At 43.5% G+C, this 18952-nt stretch overlaps 1 protein-coding gene across 3 annotated transcripts in view; it reads left to right on the forward strand.

Annotated features, from left to right (window-relative positions):
• Nucleotides 1-18952, forward strand: part of FLVCR2 (FLVCR choline and putative heme transporter 2) — a 513060-nt gene that overhangs the window by 417050 nt on the left and 77058 nt on the right. For all 3 annotated transcript variants that reach the window (XM_078659926.1, XM_078659924.1, XM_078659925.1), the window contains exon 10: nt 4796-4851. In XM_078659926.1, coding sequence (XP_078516052.1) covers nt 4796-4851 — 56 coding nt within the window. The remainder of the gene's footprint in view (nt 1-4795; nt 4852-18952) is intronic.

An 18952-nucleotide genomic window follows, 5' to 3' on the forward strand; every position in this document is an offset into this window, starting at 1 on the left:
CCTTCTTGGTCAGACGGACAATGTACCAGCGATTTACTATCTAAACAAGCAAGGTCCAGAGCCTTGTCCCTGGAAGCCCAAACATTATGGAGTTGGTTGCTAACCAGGGCCCTGAGAATCACTGCAACCCATCTACCGGGTGGCCAGAATACTCAAGCAGATTCCCCTTGGAGTCTTCCTCATATAGATTTATTCACAACTGTGGAAAACAAAAAATGACCAAATTGTGCCTCAAGGTACGATCAACCAGGGAATGCCCTATTAATTGATGGGTCCCGCAGATTTAGCTATCCGTTTCCTCCAACTCCCCTGATTCCATCAGAAATCAACAAGCTATCTCACTCGAAAGTTCAATGAAATTAAATGAAATACCAGCATTTGTAAAGCACTCAGCTACCTCTGGAGATGTATCCCGGTGCTGGGAGCCGTCTGGAAGATTAAGCGAGCTATTGCCCAGAGTCACATGGTGCTGGACTAACCTGCCGGTGGCACCGGGGATCGAACCATAAACCCCGTGGTCCGAAGTCAGGCACCCTGGCCGCTGCGCCACACCTCTTCCACATGAATGATATTGAGAGCTCTGGAGTGGCCCTGACAATGGTGATACTCCACATGTCAGAACTTCCACGCATCAAGCTGCTGTGCAGATCAGACCTTCTCATGAAATTCGGAGGCCAGATGGTGCATCCTGATCTTTCCTCTTTGAGTTTTGCAGCATGGCTCCTGAACTTGTACAATATGGACATTTAAATTTGCAACAGGAATGCATGATCTCAAAGAGGCTAAATATCCATTAATGCATTCAGTCTACTCTTTTATTGAAGCGATTCTGTATCTGGTATTCTGACAAGAACATTGATCTAACTACGGACCAAGAAGAAGCTAAACTACCATACTTGCTTTATTTGGCCAAATCTGGTATACTATTCTCGTCTGTTAAGGTCCATTTGGCATCAATTACTGCCTACAGAAAAAATCCTTCACAAACCTCTTTTTTTCCTATGACCCAGTTATTAGAGATTTATTAGAGGGTTTCAAGAAGGTTTACTCTCCAATATGTTGTCCTTCTCTCCTTTGGAATTGAACTTAGTACTCTGACGTTGCAACCTTTCAAACCCATTCATAAAGCTGCATTCATAAAGCCTCATTACAACACCTTTCTTGGAAAGTGGGATTCCTAATTGCTATCACATCAGCACGTAGAGTTAGTGAGACCGAAGCTTTATGTTCTCACGTACCATATACAGTTTTCCTTAGCAGTAAGATGGTTATGGGGACTCATCCGAAAATATTTCTCAGATGTGTTTTGAATTTTCATATCAATCCATTACTGTGCGTACTTTCTTTCAACATCCTAACACTTCAACAGAGAGAACTCGCCACACTTTAGATGTTAGATTGGTATTAGCTTGGCAAAACAGGCCTACACAAGTCTAATCAATTGTTTGTAAACTATGGCCCTGTACGTACAGGTTTAACTTTATCTAAACAATCTATATCCTGGTGGATAGTTTCTTGCATCCTTTTATGCTACCAAGACCAAACAAAACTTTGTCCGGTTGACCAAAAGTACATTCCACTTGAGGGAAAGGAGCTGCACCTGCTTTGAGGAGGAATATTCCTATTGCTGATATATGCAAAGCAGTTACTTGGAAAACACACGTTTAAGAGACACTATTGTTTGGACTCAGTTGCTAAAACAGATGCTCAAGTAGGGTACCCTGAGGAATCCCTTGGCTTAGCTAGTTCTGTAGATCCTCTTTTTCTCTTCCACCACAGTTTGTAGGGATGGGCTTGCTAATCCATTCAGTGCTTATGATTATCAATGGAAATCTCCAAGAGAGATGAATGGTTTCTTAACTATAATCATAGTTCTTTCTGAGGGGAATAGCATTGAAATCATAAAAAAAACATCCTTCTTCCGGGTGGACGAGACAGAGTAGACAGTCTAATTCCTTAGTTTTACTACTGTTTGTTTTGTAAAAAAAAAAAAGAAGTGATATACCTACCACCTGCTGGTTATAAAGGGATATCGGTGTACGTTTGCCCTGAAAGGCAGTCACTTTTAATATCTTCAGAACTGCAGCCTACAAGTCTACATTGTCCTCTTCTTTCTTCACCATTTTCCTTATAAAAAAAGTTTGTGAATAAGATTTAGAAGGACAAATTATTCAGCTCCTGGTAATTTTCCTGTTTTTTGAATATAGTAAAAGCAATTGGCCAATGTAGCCTCATTTATAGGCTGCAAAACATTTTAATGAATTAAGAACTAACCCTGGCCTTCCTGAAGTAAGGTGAACATCTACCCGTAGGAATATATATTGTAAAGAAGTGCTCCGGGATCCCTGCATGTGTGCGGGCACTATTCAGTGCTTATGATTTCAGTGGAGATTGCCGCTAGAGAGAACTAGGATTGCAGGTAAGAAGCCAATCCTTTTTGCACACCAGTTCTGTGCATGCATATGTACATTATTGGCAGCATTTGGCCATCTCCACCCCCTCCTCATCTGCTGATGTGCTGCTTTCTCTACCTATGTTCTGCATGTCTCTTGTTTTATTTTATTTCTACTCCAGTGCTTCACCGCTGCAATATATTGCACTTCTCATTTCCTTACGATGTTGCACTTTTCCTCTTACATGTTGCTGCCTTTTCTGTTGTGTGGCACACTTTTGTGCAGCGGTTTAACGGAGGCTCCTGCGGTGCATGGAGGACCGAACCTTCAGGCTTCCCCTACCCTTCAGGGGACCCTTACCCGGCCCAATACCAATGAATACATGTCAGATGTGGAAGACTCAGGGGGTCCTCTTCATAATCTGCATTGTTTCGCGTTACACCACTGATTGTGTGTTGCACTTTTCTCCTGTGTTACATTTTTCCTCCTGTATCTTTCATATCTTCCAGTCTGCAGGTGTGCTGCTCTTATCCCTATGTTCTGGTGAGTTGTGCTCCCCCCTCCAACTCCAGTATGTTCTTCTTCCCACATCCTAATTTGTTCTTCTCTCCCCTCGTCGGTGTGTGTTGTTTCTCCCCTCCTACACCAATGTGTTTCACTTCTCCCAGTGTGTAGCTTTTTCCATGAGTGTGTTGTTCTTTTCCTCCCACTGTGCTAGACTTCCCCTGTGCATTTCTTTCCCTCGTATGTTATGTTATTTCGTTTTGGTACATCCATCCTATATGTTACATTTCTGTACATTCAACCCCAATAGCTGTGCTTTTTGGCCTACCTGCTGCATTTTCGTCCCCATTCACAATTCCCTTTACCATTTGTTGATTGGTGAATTTCCTCCCACCGCTAGGGATTAAGATTGATGGATTCGCCCAAAAGGTAAATTTTCCTTTTCTCATGTGGGAAGTTTTTGTGTCTGCTAGTATGTTTAACTTTTCTCTTGTGTTCAGGGGAGGTGCGTCCATAGGAGCGCCGGGGCATTGCCCCCCTGTGTGCCAAATGTCGTGTAAAAAATGTATAGATTTTTTTCAGGTTTAAAGTAAACAGTGACTTCTATCACCACAGTGAGCCCAATGACGTACCATAGGCTTGTTCAAGCATAATTATTAGCAGCTACCCTGCCTATCACAGTGAAAATGAAGTGCACATGTCAGTATGGCAGTTTCACTTTCCACGGCCAACCTGACAAGCGCTTCTCAATGCTCTACAAGTGAGCTGAGGAAACACAGACGCAGCCTCCTAGTCCCTACGTGAGCACCGTGTCTGCCTGCCCTATCCAATCCCGGTGCTGCTGCCGTACTGTACACGAATACAAACCACATGAAAACAGCATCAGGATTGGCTTAGATTGGTGGGTAACATTATTTCACATAACACCTCTGCATCGGGACCGTGGCGTGTAACTACTACTCCTCCTTCCACACTTCCTCGTCGAGTGCTTCTTCCCCGCTGAAGTTGGCATTGGCTCTGGCGCCGGCATCAGGTGTCTACCGTCTTGCTTTCGTCTGTCAGATTCCTTCTGACAGTGGTGAGTTTTTGGATACCGAGGCAGTAGCCTCATTACTCCACATTCATTTTGAATTTTTTAGTCGCTGTTTAGGTTGTCTTATTGATGCGTGACTCTTTGTGACAGTTGAGGTTGTATCACAGGGTCAGCTCAGTGATGGGCCGCGGGTGGCGGTTAATTGAGTTTACAGAATTGTCAGCATGTTTCCTAAAAGAGTCTCGTCTGGCATCAGGTGTTCGATGTGCCATTCCTTTTATTGCTGCCTGTGTGTCGGTGTTTGCAACTTCCCAGTCTTTCGATATGGTCCATTTTGGTGAGTCTCATTTCACGTGCAGGTGCTTGTCCTTCCGGTCTCGTCCTTCTTCTCTTTCTCTCCTATCCAAAATCAGAGTCCCTTTTAAGTGCTCCTGCCCTCTCCTGTCTTCTTCTCCTCACTGAGTCTGGCGCTCGCCCGCTCCCCCACCCCCTCAGCCTTGGGCTCGCCCGCCCCCCTGAGTCTCATGTTCGCCCGCCCCCCCCCCCCCCCCCCCCCCCCCCTGAGTCTCATGTTTGCCCGCCCCCCGAGGTTTGCCCGCCCCCCGAGTCTCGTGTTCGCCCGCCCCCCCCTGAGTCTCGGGCTCGCCCACCTAGAGGTCTTGGTTGTGTAGGGTCTTGCACTCATCCCTGTTGTGTTGCACTTTATTACCCCATATGTTAAATTTTTCTGTGATTTGCATCTGTGTGCTGTATTGCACCCCGACCCCTGATTCGCTTTATCCAATGTGCTTGTAGTGCTGCACTTTTCTACAGTCTCGCACTTTATTACAGTCTCACTTCTACCACTTTTCTTGTTTCCTCTCAGGATTCATCAAGGCAGATCTCCGAAGACAGAAGGCAAATGCAGAAACGTCTGAGACCGTAAGTAATGCATGGGAAGTGTTTGCCACATGCCACACCACCATCCCCCAACACCATGTTTCACGTATGTTTTGTTCACATTGATAACATGCCACATGGCAGCTTCTTCAGAACACTATTCAACTGTAAGTAATGTAGTAATTGGCAAATGGCCGTAGGTTTAAGACACTGGAGCAAAGGGAGCATTTTTTATATTGTATTGTGCTGTAATTGCATTTATATTGCGCTTACTACCCGTAACGAGGCATCAAAGCGATTTTCGGTGAGTAGCACACTACTCCGGAACCCATAAATGATTAGTGATGAATTATATGCGCTAAGGCACAGGGGACGGTGTCTGAGTGTTTGCATCCCGGAGTGTTGTGCTGTTCATACAGTTTGCTTCAGTTCATAGAATAGAACAGTAATAAAAGACAACAAGAACCATAACCAACCAATCTCCTCTTTTGAAGCTTTACTCTCTGCCATTACCTTGACAGTCCTTCGAGAATTTAGGCATTTTTACATGATATTCCATTGATGTCCCGTCTCCCCAATGTGACAAAAACAGTTATTTCACTACTTGCTGCTAGTGCTGCCAGTGAAGCAATTGTGCATTGCCTGTCTTCATGCTTTCCAGATGCTTTACAAAAATCCAGTAACCCAGGATCAAGCACTGGAGGCATGTCTGGTGCCAAGGCACTTTGTGATTTTGGTTTTCTTTCTTATCATTGGGTGCAAACATGTTCCCTCACATTAATTATACAATGTATTCATCATATTTCTTTGAAGTGGACCAGGATACTTCACGAGGCAGAGTGGAGAACTAGGCGAGCTGACAACCTTAGGTGATTAATTCACCCTTTATTCCTGTAATACACATCCGCTTGAGAATACTAAGGTGTGGAGGAATCGAAGTCTGTAGTATGATCCTACTAGATTCCGGACATATATCACTGAGTGGATCAAGCACTGATGATGAAATGTATGCAGTCTGCAGGGTACCAGTTTGGATCCGACCAGTGTAGCATTTCATTCTTCATAGGTAAAGTGAGCAACGAAATTTAAATATACGGAGAATATTTCTGCTTTTGTGTGAAGTCCTAAACTATGTGAAGAATTTTGACACTGGAGCGAGTATAGTGCACCATGTAAGTGCTTCTGTTATCATTTACGACTTTCCTGGGCTCTTCTGCAGTAACTGCATGCCTTCCTTCAAGTAAGTGTCAAGTGCCAATGCCACAGTGTCTCATGCTCAGCCAAGATAAAGGGTTGTTCAGAAATTCACTCTGTATGGATAGATTCCTGCAATTGTATAATAGGAACGAAGCCCACGGATCTCTATCATGGGGTCTTCGTGACCTTCATAAACATAGATCTTTCTGCCTGTGTAAAATCCAGGATCCTATAGACAGCCTGTCCTATTTTGTGAAGACACCCATGAAGGAGAACTGGGATTTACAAGTAGCATCCCCTTTATCTCAAATCAACAGGATCTGCGACAGAGGTGGAGATACTCTATAACTCAAACATAGATGGAGATATGTTGTGCTTCTGATTATGCGGGTGATCCCATTTTCAAGAACTAGACTTGCAGCTTTCGCTTCTCACTCGTGCACTCTTCATTGAAATCCATCAACGTTGAATTTGTCTAAGGGCCGGATTCATGAACATGCACATAGGCAGCCTTATGCAGTGCTTATGATTTCAATAGCAGTTGCTTGTTGGAGAATTGGGATTTCAGATAAGTGACTTTTCCTTTTTCACAGAATCTTCATTAATATTATGGTCATATATAGAAAGAAGGCCATTATTTCAGATTAGGCTTTTTTTTTTCTTATCCAGTTGGCCGAGAACCTTTTCATCATTTATTTTCCAGTTCCAGTTGACCAGTGATCTTATTCTTCATTGAAACCTAGCAGTAGCCACAACAGTTTCTAAGCTAGTGATGTAGTCTTATTTTTGTTCGTTCAGACACCACAGCTGGTTTCTACTCTCCATTGTTTTGTGTGCTTGGTGCTACTTTTTGGTTCAAAACTTTCTTTGATCTCGGATATGCAGCCTCCGACCATGCAGACCTTTAAGGTCTTTGGCAGGAGGCAACATATCCATATTCTCTGTAACTGGAATTTCATGTATGTTTGTCAACGGCCTACATCAAGCTACGGCTTGAAATCTGGGACAGAACATGGGGCAACAACAAAGGCATCTTGGGTAGGACATGAAGAGGGACAGATTAGCACCTAGAACAGTATTAACACAATGGGGAAAGAAATGTTCCTTACTTGTGAATGGACCTGATATGGCCTGGCTAACGTAAGACGTTGATCGCGGAGGACGTTTTCTAATGGTTCGATTCAACAGCACGTGTCATGTACATGTTTCCCAGTTACTCTGTGTAAGCTTTTATTGGTTTCTTTAGCTTTACTCCTGGCTTCAATTCACAGCTGTTTAAGAATAAGATATCAAACTCTATTCCGTCACTCCACAGCGTGTGATATGTAACCCTTTACAATGATTTCCCTAATACAAGCATTCATCTTGCAGATCTTCAATCTGAATTCTCCAATGCACAACTTGTTTTGTTCTCGCTCTGTACACATTACTTTTAAGCCTACAAAGGCCAGTCAGAGTTTTTATCAGGAATACTAAGGGGCTGATTACAAGTCTGATATAGTGGTACCCCCGGAGGGAGATCTGTCTATTCAATCAGTAATGCCCTCGGCTACCATACCTTGAGTTACTGATGGGGTGCGGTACCACTGGGTCCAGTTGTAACAGATTTAAATCTTATCCAATAAAACAGAATCCAAGTTTTTTAGGTCTGCAGGCACAAGCACAGTCCATGTACCACCTGTTCTCCTACAGGTTGGGGGAACATTTATTGCTCCCACCAGCCAGACCACAGACTGGTCAGACACCCACCTAGGAGAGACTGCATTGTCCAGCCACTCTCACTTACCATCTGTTTATAGCTCCCATGATTGGAGTAATATTGGCCTTGGAATCGGGAATAACCATATGTAAAAAGACCCTATAGTTTCTAAAATATGTGGTTATTTCCCTTTCCTGCGACAAAAGCTTATACTTGCTCAATTCAGGAGTGCTGTTATGTCCAGAAGCAGTACTTCCAGAGCTGGCAGTTCTGGCACCCTTGCTCCATGCAACTTGTAATTATGTACTTAGTATGGAAATAAAAAGGGTACCCTTCGTGTTAATATAGGCATTCGGCACTGGGGTTGAGCTCAGAAATCATACCAGATATCAATTATACACCTTGAATAATTCTATGAAATTAAAGAAGCAAAACCTACTTATGTAATTTCTGAAATCTTATTTAATTATAGTCATATACATTTCTTTAAATTTACATGTATAAAAAACAAAGAATTTTAATCTAGCAATCATTAACTACTATGCTGTGATTATATCAATTTAATTAAAACTATAGAGAAGCCTATCCATTATGTTGTTGTCTGAAAGTAAATTAATGTAATGAAATGTTTTATTTAATGACCGTTTTTGTGTTAAAAGGGTAAATTACCTCAAATACGAATTAATCAGTATTTAAATTATTCTGCATTTAATTAAATATTTTATAATATTTAAATTCAGTCGTTTAATTTAGTTTTACTTTTTAAATTCACTTTTTATTCCCATTTTACTTAGTCAAAGTAATGTATGCGTAAGTCAAAGGTAGTGATATAAGTTGAAGTAATTAATAGTAATGAGGAGGACCACTCCCTAGAAGACCGTAAGAACATGTTACTGTTGAATGGTAACGTCTTTAAATTTGGGGCCACATTCCAAGAGAGCCAGGAATATGGATATGGTATCCTCGCACCCGAAATTGCTTATACCGTGGTTGTCTGTGGGTCGGGATGTGTGCTTACGTCAGAACTTCAACCTTGGCTCTCAAGGTGCAATTGGAAATGGGGAAATACTGCGGAACTAAGCAGGACAGCGCCCGATTCACATTTTAATCCCTTTTCCAGCCTAATTAGGAATTACGCCAGATGTGTAATGGATACAGATCATCAAACTCACTTTTTGGTAATGGTATTGATACATATATCTCACAAACCTGGCTATGGAGGAGGACTTCCATATTAAATATCATGTATGGGAAACATTTTGCGATTGTGTACGTAATTTTGATTTCTGGCAGGCAACAGGAATGGAAATTCTCATAGTAGATATACAGGCAGATCAGGTTCCCCTTTTTTTTCAACAAAATGTTATTGGTGTAGAACAGAAGACTAGCTCTTGCCCCGTCAGCGCTTGCAAAGCACTCTTACATACTTCATCATTTCATGAGAACATATCTCCGTTGAGCAACCTATAAAACCCCCCAAATCCCCCTCCCCCCACCCTCCTGAGTCGTGCTATACATGTTGAGATCATGTCCGTTAGCCATAAGTCCTCCTGGGTTTAAGAAACTTTGTCATCCCTAATCCCCCAACATATCACAAATATGGGAGCAGCAGATCTCACACTTCTTCAGTAAATCCCTCCCTCTAGTGTGCTCCCTCTGACGGTAGTTCCGGCTCATTCATGCTGCCAATCATCCTCTCCCAGGATCACGCAACATCAATGGATGCACGTCCGTGCTCAGATAAGGTTCCCCTTTATGGGATGTTTTAAGCGGTTTTTCAAAGTGTAGGTTGAATGGGTGAGACTAATGTATGGCTAGATGATGGTCCTAGTTGCATAGCTTGATAAGGCATGAGTTTTTCTGGCCGGCAGGTTGGGGTATTGGTTTCTCTTGCTTTGTACGTGATGCACGCCTGGAAAGGCAGCCATTACAGGCCCTCCATGCCATATGTTATGTGGTTACAGAGGAACAGTCTATTAAGGTGGGCAGTGGGAACACAAGAGTCATGAATGCAGTGGGGACCGAGACTCATGCAAGTAATGATTTGCTGTTATCCTGATGAGAAAGGACCACTACCTGTACAACTGGTTCAAGGTCCAGAGCTGTGAGGTAGCACTTTATTCTGCATGGGGCGGTGTTAGTTTGCATTTCCATATGAGTCTTGAAGGAACGGTCGGTGTCAATGATTAAATAAATGACTGGAGGTTTGCAGAAAGTAGGGGTATCAACATGCCCATCTTGTTGGATTGAGAGTCCTAGATTTGTGATTTCGTTTCTTTAATTGTGAGAAAGAGGATGAAATCAGCCTTTTGGGGTTCAGTGTGATATAGGCTCTGACCATCCTTTCCTCATTTATATGTTTTAGTCCTTGGTATTTAAAGAAAGGAATCTGAGGACAGTGGAAGAACAAGTATGTTTTTGGAATGCAGATAAGTGTCTGGTCATAAACCTGCTGCACCTTCTTTGACCTCATTTTGAGGAAAGACCTACGGGTTTTAGTTGTCTTGCCAGTCTCATGTTTTTTTAAATTAAATGTGAATAAAAACACATATATATACATGCAGGAGTTTTCAGCCAGCCCTCTTCATCCATTGGTCTGTTAAACATTTTGTTTCCATCCACCATGGTATACAGTATGGAGCAGTCGGGCTCTTTACTGTGAGTGACACCCTTTTGTCTGTACTCATGTGCATATCCTCCTAGAATGTAGTCCATTTCATTGTCAGGGCAGGGGGGGCAAATACCTGCTTTCTTTACTTGTTGTTTATTTACTTATTTATTTTTGCTATGGGTCATTTTGTTGCTCTTATTTTCTCAGACAAATGCTATCTACTTTTAGATGGCAGCATTTTCACCTTTTATTGCTTTTAAACTTTTAATTGCAAGGTTTGCAAAAAATATATCAATTGTCTGTCTGTGTGGCATCTGCCGAATGATGATTATAAGGAGCACATGAATGAAGCCATCGACCACTATCTGACAGGTAACATGGGGTCCATTTCTTGCACTGAAACATTATGGGAGGGACTGAAACCCACGTTGAGGGGGGTGGACATTTCCTGGTGTGCGGCAGCGCGTAGGGAGGAGCTGCTGTGAGTGGAGGCAGAAATAGAAGCACTCGAACGTCGGATCCGGGAGGTAGAGGGAAGTCAAACTAGGCGGAAATTGTTAATGGCACAACATAACTATGTGGCCCTTTTGATGGATAAGGCCCGCCAAGCCTGGCTGGCGACGCGTAGCAGGGTGTATCAATGGGGCGACAAGTCCAGCAAAATGCTACATCGACTTTGCCAGGGAACCTTCCATTCCCAGGCCCTACTGGGAGTTCTGGACCCGGCGGGTGAACCGATTATCGACCCCCCCCAGCTATTGCGGAAAGCTTTGCCGCCTACTATGCAGACCTTTACGCTCCGAAGGAATGCGTATCGGCTGCCGTCATAGATAAATTCATAGCTGACCTACCACCTAAAGATCGTGTCGGATGAGGTGTGGGAACAGTTAGAGCTACCACTGACAGATGAGGAATTGGGCACGGCTCTGGGAGAACTCAATCCTGGGAAGGCGCCTAGACCCAACGGGTTCCCCAGTGAATCTTTTAGACATTTTTTTTTATACAATTGGCCCCTCACTTTCGACCTGTGGTGGAAGAGGCTCAGGAGCGGGGCTCGCTTCCTCTGGGCTGGAGACCTGCAGAGGTGGTGGTATTCCACAAACTGGGCAGGCCCCCGGAGCAACATGCTTCATATCGTCCTATTTCCCTTTTAAATGTGGAGGTGAAGGCCCTGGCCAAGTCATTTGCCAATCGTCTCCTGCCCCACATCTCCACCCTGGTGCACCCCGTCCAGGCTGAGTTCATGCCCCTGAGAGTGACCAGACACAATATTAGACGAGCGCACATGGCAATGGCGGCCATCAGGCAATTGGGGGAACCAGCTGCACTGTTATTGGCTGATATGGACAGGGCGTTTGACTCCTTGATCTGGGTGTACCTTTTTTCCCTGCTGCGAAGGCTCAACTTTGGCCTGCGCTTTCTCTCATACCTAATGCTACTATACACAGATCTGGCAGCGGCGGTGCGGGTGCCCTTTCATTGTTCTTTTTTTATCGGGCGGGGTACGCGGCAGGGCTGCCCCCTGTCCCCATATTTATTTGCATTAGCTATGGAGCCCTCGCTGCTTGGATGCGCATTGAGGCACAGATCCGGGGATTTGAATGGGCGCCGGGTCTGTCTGATAGAATTGCATTATATGCGGATGATGTTCTCTTCTTTCTTACCTCTATAGACAGGACAGGGCTGCGGCTTTTGCGTATGCACATTTTTGAGGGAAACTTCGGGACTCTATATGAACCCCCGCAAGTCAACATTATGGGTTCTAGGGGATCGGACCGGAATAGGAGCGTGGGCTTCCTCGGTTCAGTTGGCGGTGGGGGGACTGAAATATTTGGGCGTGTTTTTATCGGATGTACCTGCAGTCTCCTGGGAGCGCAACCTGGTCCCATTGTGGGAACGGACTCGCAAAGATCTTAAAGCCTGGTCCCGTATGCCTCTCTCTTTTGGCAGATTGGCGATATTCAAGATGGTGGCACTTCCCCGGCTCCTCTACCAGCTACAGAATCACCCATACCAGATCACGCCCGATAGTTCAGAAAGGTGAATGCAGCACTTGGACAGTTTCTATGGGAGGGGGGGAAAGTGCGGGTGGCTCTGCGCACATGCTTCCTGTCCACCTACTGCGGGAGGCTGGCGTCTGATGTGCTCTCGTACTATCAAGACTCACACTTGCTGGTTCTTAACGAGTGGTGGTACTGTGACAGGGGAGACCCGGCATATGCAGTTGAGCGACAGCTCATGGGACACCATTCCCTACATACAGTCTTCAGTTAGTCCCATTTTATTTAATGTGTACCTGAAACCCCTATTGTCCATCATTAAATCCTTTGGTATCAGCGTTATAAACTACGCGGACGATACTCAATTGATTTTCTCCTTGGAGGGCAAGCAGGAGACCTCAGTAGAGGCCTTCCAAGAGTGCATGCGGAAAACGGTGGGCTGGCTCAGGGCTAATTCGCTCCAATTGAATGGAGGGAAAACGGAAGTGATGTACTGCTCAGCTGCAAAAATCTTAAAGCACCCCATGACAGAATTCAGGCTTACCCCAGAAGAAGACTCTCTGAATCTGACCAACACCGTGCGTAACATAGGAGTGAAAATGGACGCCAACCTTCAAATGGTGTCCCAGGCCAACAAAACCTTCCAAGTTGGCTTTAAACTAATTCGCATGCTGAGAAAGATCCTCCCGCTACTACCAATCGCCTCACGTGCCTTGGTAGTGAGGAGCTTAGTGTTGAGCAGGCTGGATTACTGCAATGCCCTGTACCTGGGTGCCCCTAAGTACATCTTCCAAGGGCTCCAAAGGGTGCAGTCGGCGGCAGCTAAGGTAGCTTTTAATGACCATGGAGCTCCTCAACATCCTTGGCACTGAGAGACTGTGATGTATTCCTATAGGTTCTGTATCGATCCCCCTATTCCTGACCCTGTTCTGGTTAACAAGTTAACTAGCAGCCATCCCATGATGCAGAAACCGTTATCTGATTAAGCCACACTACGGCACAGGAACGTGTTATCTGATTAGGTCATAACGCTTGCCATCTAATTAGACAAGCGATATTCCTCCAGCCCCTGATAAGGCATACGGAGTTCTCAAAACAAATCAAACCTATGACAACCTGGGAAAAACCCTGCGGCCATTGTTTTGATTTCACCGAGAACTTCAGCAAAAGAATGTGCTAACGACCAAGTCGTATGACATCCTTATTGACGTATCTATGTCCATCCTTACGTCAATCTCGGCACCTTATAGGTATAAATATTACCGGTATTGCCTTAAGCAAACACACGCGGTGGTGACGAGATCGGAGCAGCCAGACTTGCCGAAGCCCAGAAGCAGAGCAGACCCCGCTGGCGCAGCCCCGCCTTCCTGACGCGCTGAGAACGAGACGCTGCTTTCTCCTGCCGAGAAATCCAGCTCCGGCGCTTCCGGGTAGCCCTCGCAGGCAGCCTGGAATATCGAGACCAGAGACGAGAGATACCATCCCTCATTCATCCTAGATTCCAGGTACAGAACTGAATAACCCCTCGCAGAGAATTCTTTAGTCAGTCACTTGGCAAAACAAACTTAACTTAAACTGCTACTTTCTATTCCCGCCCACGTATTAGGCTTAGGTCAGGTACACTGGGGTAGGCGTAGTTAGAAGCACCAGTTGAGTACGATTAGTCAAATGTATATATGAATGTATCTATTTTATTCATTTTAAACCTTCATATGGCTTAGAAACCATATAAATGTTTTTACAGTATTATTTTATACTTCTGCTTTTATTGTATGCACTTTACTTAACCATAAGTATTGCGATAATATCGATCCATTTCTCTTGTATGAGAAAAGAGACTGATCAATAAATACCATCTTTTATTGAACACGCCCGTCTCTTCCTTTTCTCTACAATCTGGTGAGACTAAGAATGCACGTACTGACTGAGTAAAATAAGTTGTCTTTTGTTTTCACACGACTCTAGAGATACACTCTTGATTAGGGGAGAGCAAAGTTGTCATGTTCTATGGTTGTCAGAAACTAAATCCCTTCTTGTCTATCCAGGGAGGTTCAACTCCTCCTTGCCTATTCGAGAAAGTTTCTAGTGAACTCTGAGCTAGCTGGCAAACCCAAAACTTTAAGTCTAATATCGACAGTAGAAGACCTAGTTAACGTCTGGTCTAGGCCTATACTATTGAAGGTATTATTCCAATGCGCAGAGCCTATTGGGATAATAGGAACTACACTACATGGCGCCCAACGCGTTTGGCAAAGGCGATAAAACTAACGTAAGACATTAGAGTAACTCAGTCGTGCTTTTTCACTCATACCCCTTTTTTCCCATAATACTCCAAAGACGTCTGGAGTGGGTGAAAGGTCATATCCGCCAAACCTCGCAGGAGGAAACTCCTATGTATGGTTCTTGGTTTAGTCAACGTTGAAGGATACACTGTTCCAAAATATTGTGCATCTAATCTTTGTTTCCACAAGAAACCTGATCTGCAAACAAACGGAATAACCTTCTGGACAGTACAATGTCAGACAGTGAAGGAGATAGAGAGGCAGCTAGAATAACTGCTGAACTCGTAGCAGCTGATAATGCACTGCAAGAAGCAGACCCGGGTATAATAATCATCCCGGTCAACACAAGGAAGTCTATAACCTTAAAACTTATAGAAAATGGACTGACACCTAGAGGTGGCACAGTCATATTCGTAATTGAGGCACACGAATATCGGCAGACAGAGGTATTCTATACATGGATAAACTTTCCAGCAGCTAACGCTGTAACAAAGGTCTTCCACTATTACAAAACAGAGGAACCTCCTGAAGAGTACGCTCCTTTCGAGGAGGTGGAAGTACCACTTAAATTTCAAGAGCACCTGCTCTTATTTAATGGCGCCCTAAAACACAATAATCACATCACCAGGCTCGGTCCTTTAGGTAGACCAGGAGCAACGTGGCCGGTCCTAGCCGGATACACACCACATCCAGACATCAACGAGATGTCTGCAGCAGATCTTTTAGTACAACTAAAACAATTAATAAAAGTACATAGACAATTAGTCCAATATGTGATGCGGACTTCAACAATCCAACCAGCAATTAAAATTCCACAGCTGACCCCTCATCAGGGGAACACAAATAAAATTACACCACAGAACATACAGTCCTGCCTAGGTAAAGTACCCGCAAAACGGGAACAAATACCATTCTGGTTAGCACAAAAAATCACCCAAATAGAGGCGGTGTTTCCAGACACCACCCCGTTAGAAAAACACAGGATTCTGACTATCTGTCTTCCAATGGGAATCACACCACACGTGGAGGACTGTGACACTTGGGGTACAGTCTTTGCTTCCATTTACACAAAACCGCATGGCGTTCCATCCATCTCGGTAATACCAGATGTGCTAAAACAAATTCAAGATGAATACGGTCCAGAACCCGCTTTAACTCTTTGTATGAAATTACTGAAAGACTTCAAGCAGGTCTCGGCTATATTATTAGCCAACATAAAGGGAGAAGCAGCAAACGTGGCGATCCGCCAGAGGTTAAAAGAAATAGATATAGCAGAACAACCAGCTGAAATTGCCAGAATCATAGAAAAATCCTATGACGAACTAGGTAGAGATAGTTTAGGTGGAATACCAGTAAAACCACAACTGATTGAAAGTCCTGAAAAAATATTTTTTAATAATAATTTAACATCACAAAAAAAGAGCTGGGATGGAAACAAACAATCCAATCCTAAAGAAAAGAAATTCCAGTCCAGAGGAAGGTCTCCTCGGCGGAGAGAAAGATCTCCGAACCAAAGACACCGGTCACCCCAAAGTGATCCCTCTGGGAAAAGATATAACCTTAGAAATAGGGATAATATAAAGAAGCCTGATAGATATCAAGATTTTGATACACGCCCCTCTCAATCTTTTCAGACTTCCTCGCAGAAATCGGAAAGAAGAGGACGATCAGAACAAAGAGAAGAGCACGCCAAGTCCAAAGACAAGGAACCTGCTCATCTAAAAAAGAAATTACAATTTCCAAAAAAGAAGGTAGCCAGTATTAAAGTAGTTAACAATGCCGAGAATACTGAGGACACAACTGAAAAACGGAGAATGGGCTCAGACAATGCTAGACAGAGCAGCAGAAGTGAGCATAGCTCGCAAAGTCCTTATGAATCATCTGGAGACAGTGGACACGAATGAATACCTTCAAGTGGAAACTGCAGACACCAGAGTTAGCAAACCTCACAAAATATATGAAATAACTTTACGTATAGAAGGGGATAAGACTAGAAAAATAAGGGGACTATTTTGGGATAATCTCTCCAAGGGCTATGACATCCTTCTAGCTGAAAAAGACTGGCCACCAGAGTTTGTCAGGGACTGTCCTCATGGCGAAGAAATAATTATGCCTGCCTTCTCAAATCATATCCCAATTCATAAAAAATACACACTTGCTAGAAAGTGGGCAGTAGCTCAAGCTCCTGCTTTATATAAAAATCATGTAGGATGGGATGAGGACTCTCCTCCTCACAAAATCCAGTTAAAATCACAACCTACTGCACAAAGACAGTACCCAATTAGGCAAGAAGCTAAAAAACAGGTAAAAGAAATCCTAGATCAACTAGAATACCAGGGGGTGATTGAAACTTGCACCTCACAAATGAACAACCCTTTGTTTTCGGTCTCCAAACCAGACAATTCATATCGTCTAGTTTTGGATTACAGACACCTTAACTCATGTTGCAAAACTTTTGCAGTACAAAACTCGCATAGTACTGCACTAATGAATAACATAGTGCGCAAAAAATACAAAACAACATTAGACATCTCTAATGGATTCTTTTGTCAAAATATAGCACCAGAGAGCAGATATTTATCTGCGTTCTCAATAAATGGCACTCAAAAACAATTCTGTCGGTTAGCCCAGGGGTATAAGAACAGCCCAGGAGTATTCTCAGCGAGAGTAACAGAATTACTACAAACATATGATGACGAAGCATTATCGTATGTCGACGACATATACTTAACAGATGATGACTTGGATACTCACTTGAAGAGAGTGAACACCATAATACTTGGGTTCGCAGCAGAGGGTTACAAATTCAACTTTAAAAAATCTAGAATTGCCCATCTAACAGTCCTGTTCTTAGGATATGAATTATCAAGTGAAGGCAAAAGCCTGGCTGACAATTTCCTAGAGAAATGTGCCGTACTCCAAGCACCTAGAACACTAAAAAACCTACAGTCAATTCTAGGCTTCCTAAATTTCGGAAGAACATACATTGCAAATTACGCAGAAAGGGTCAAACCCCTTTATGATCTAATAAAACCAGATTTTAAAAGAACCAATTGGACTCAGATACACACAGAAATTCTGAGATCCTTACAAACAGACATGTTAATTAAAACAAAATTAGAACCACGTGATAACACACGCAATCTTGTGATTCGAGTCATCCCAGGAAGATGCGGATTCACATACCTGACCTCTAATGAGGGAGAAAAGGTACCAATTGCATTCAAATCGCACTTGTACACAGAGGCTGAAAAGAAGTTCAGTATTAAAGAAAACATTGTTCATGCAATTCAAACCGCAATAGCTAGAGAAAAAGACAAAGCTGGCGGTAGACATATCAAAATCAGAACAGCAGAATCAGCCTTTGAGACACTAACAACACCGTGTAATTTACCAACAACAACATTGAATCCGGAATGGATACAATGGGTGAATTCAATTACAACTGACAAAGTATACTACTACTTTGATCCAGAACTAGAGGAACTAAAAAATCTAGAATATGAAAGAACATTCCCTCTGCCAATCGACATTCTGCCCTTACGACAATACGCTTGTGTAATCTATACAGACGGACATGCTCAACCCTCAGTTTGGGGAGAAAAAGCATACAACCCCACATGTGAGATTACAAAAGAAGTGTGGCGCGGAGGTAAACTAAGACCTCTATTAACACAAACACACTCAGTAGAAACTAATTCAGAACAACAGACTGAAATAATAGCATTGAAAATGGCGCTAGATAATGCGGATCGCGAATTCCCGACACTTATAGTGTCCGATTCATATTACTGCGTCAAATCATATAACAACGATTTGCAGACATGGATTCAAAACGGTTACAAAGATGACACAGGTGCAACAATAAAGCAAAAACTGCTTTGGGAACAAATAGTTCTGTTACAAAAAGAACTACCAAAGACTCACGTGATACATACACTGAGTCATCAACGTGATGGCGTTCACGTTGCAGGGAATTCATTGGCTGAGACAGCCACAGCGGTAGCAACTAAATCGGCTTCCGTAGCTAGAAAAAAGCGTACATTGACGGTGAAACAGTGCTGGCGGTGAAAACGTCATCAAAAGGCGACTGCTCAGCGCTACCGATCAACTATCCACTCAACTATACATACATAATCGATGCAAACTCTGTCCCTTTTGCTCGAATCCCTGGAGTGGGGGATAGAGTAATTTTAAACATGGACAGGAGAACTTTGTTAATTGCAGACGCACATATGGGTGAGGGTCTCGGACACCTCAAACTAAAAGATTCTCTGGAAGAATTACAATCAAGGTACTGGTGGCCAGGCATGAGCCTGCAGCATCACATTTTTGTAAAAAAATGCCCGGACTG

The sequence above is a fragment of the Lissotriton helveticus genome, chromosome 9 (genome assembly GCF_964261635.1).
Source record: "Lissotriton helveticus chromosome 9, aLisHel1.1, whole genome shotgun sequence".
NCBI lineage: Eukaryota > Metazoa > Chordata > Amphibia > Caudata > Salamandridae > Lissotriton > Lissotriton helveticus.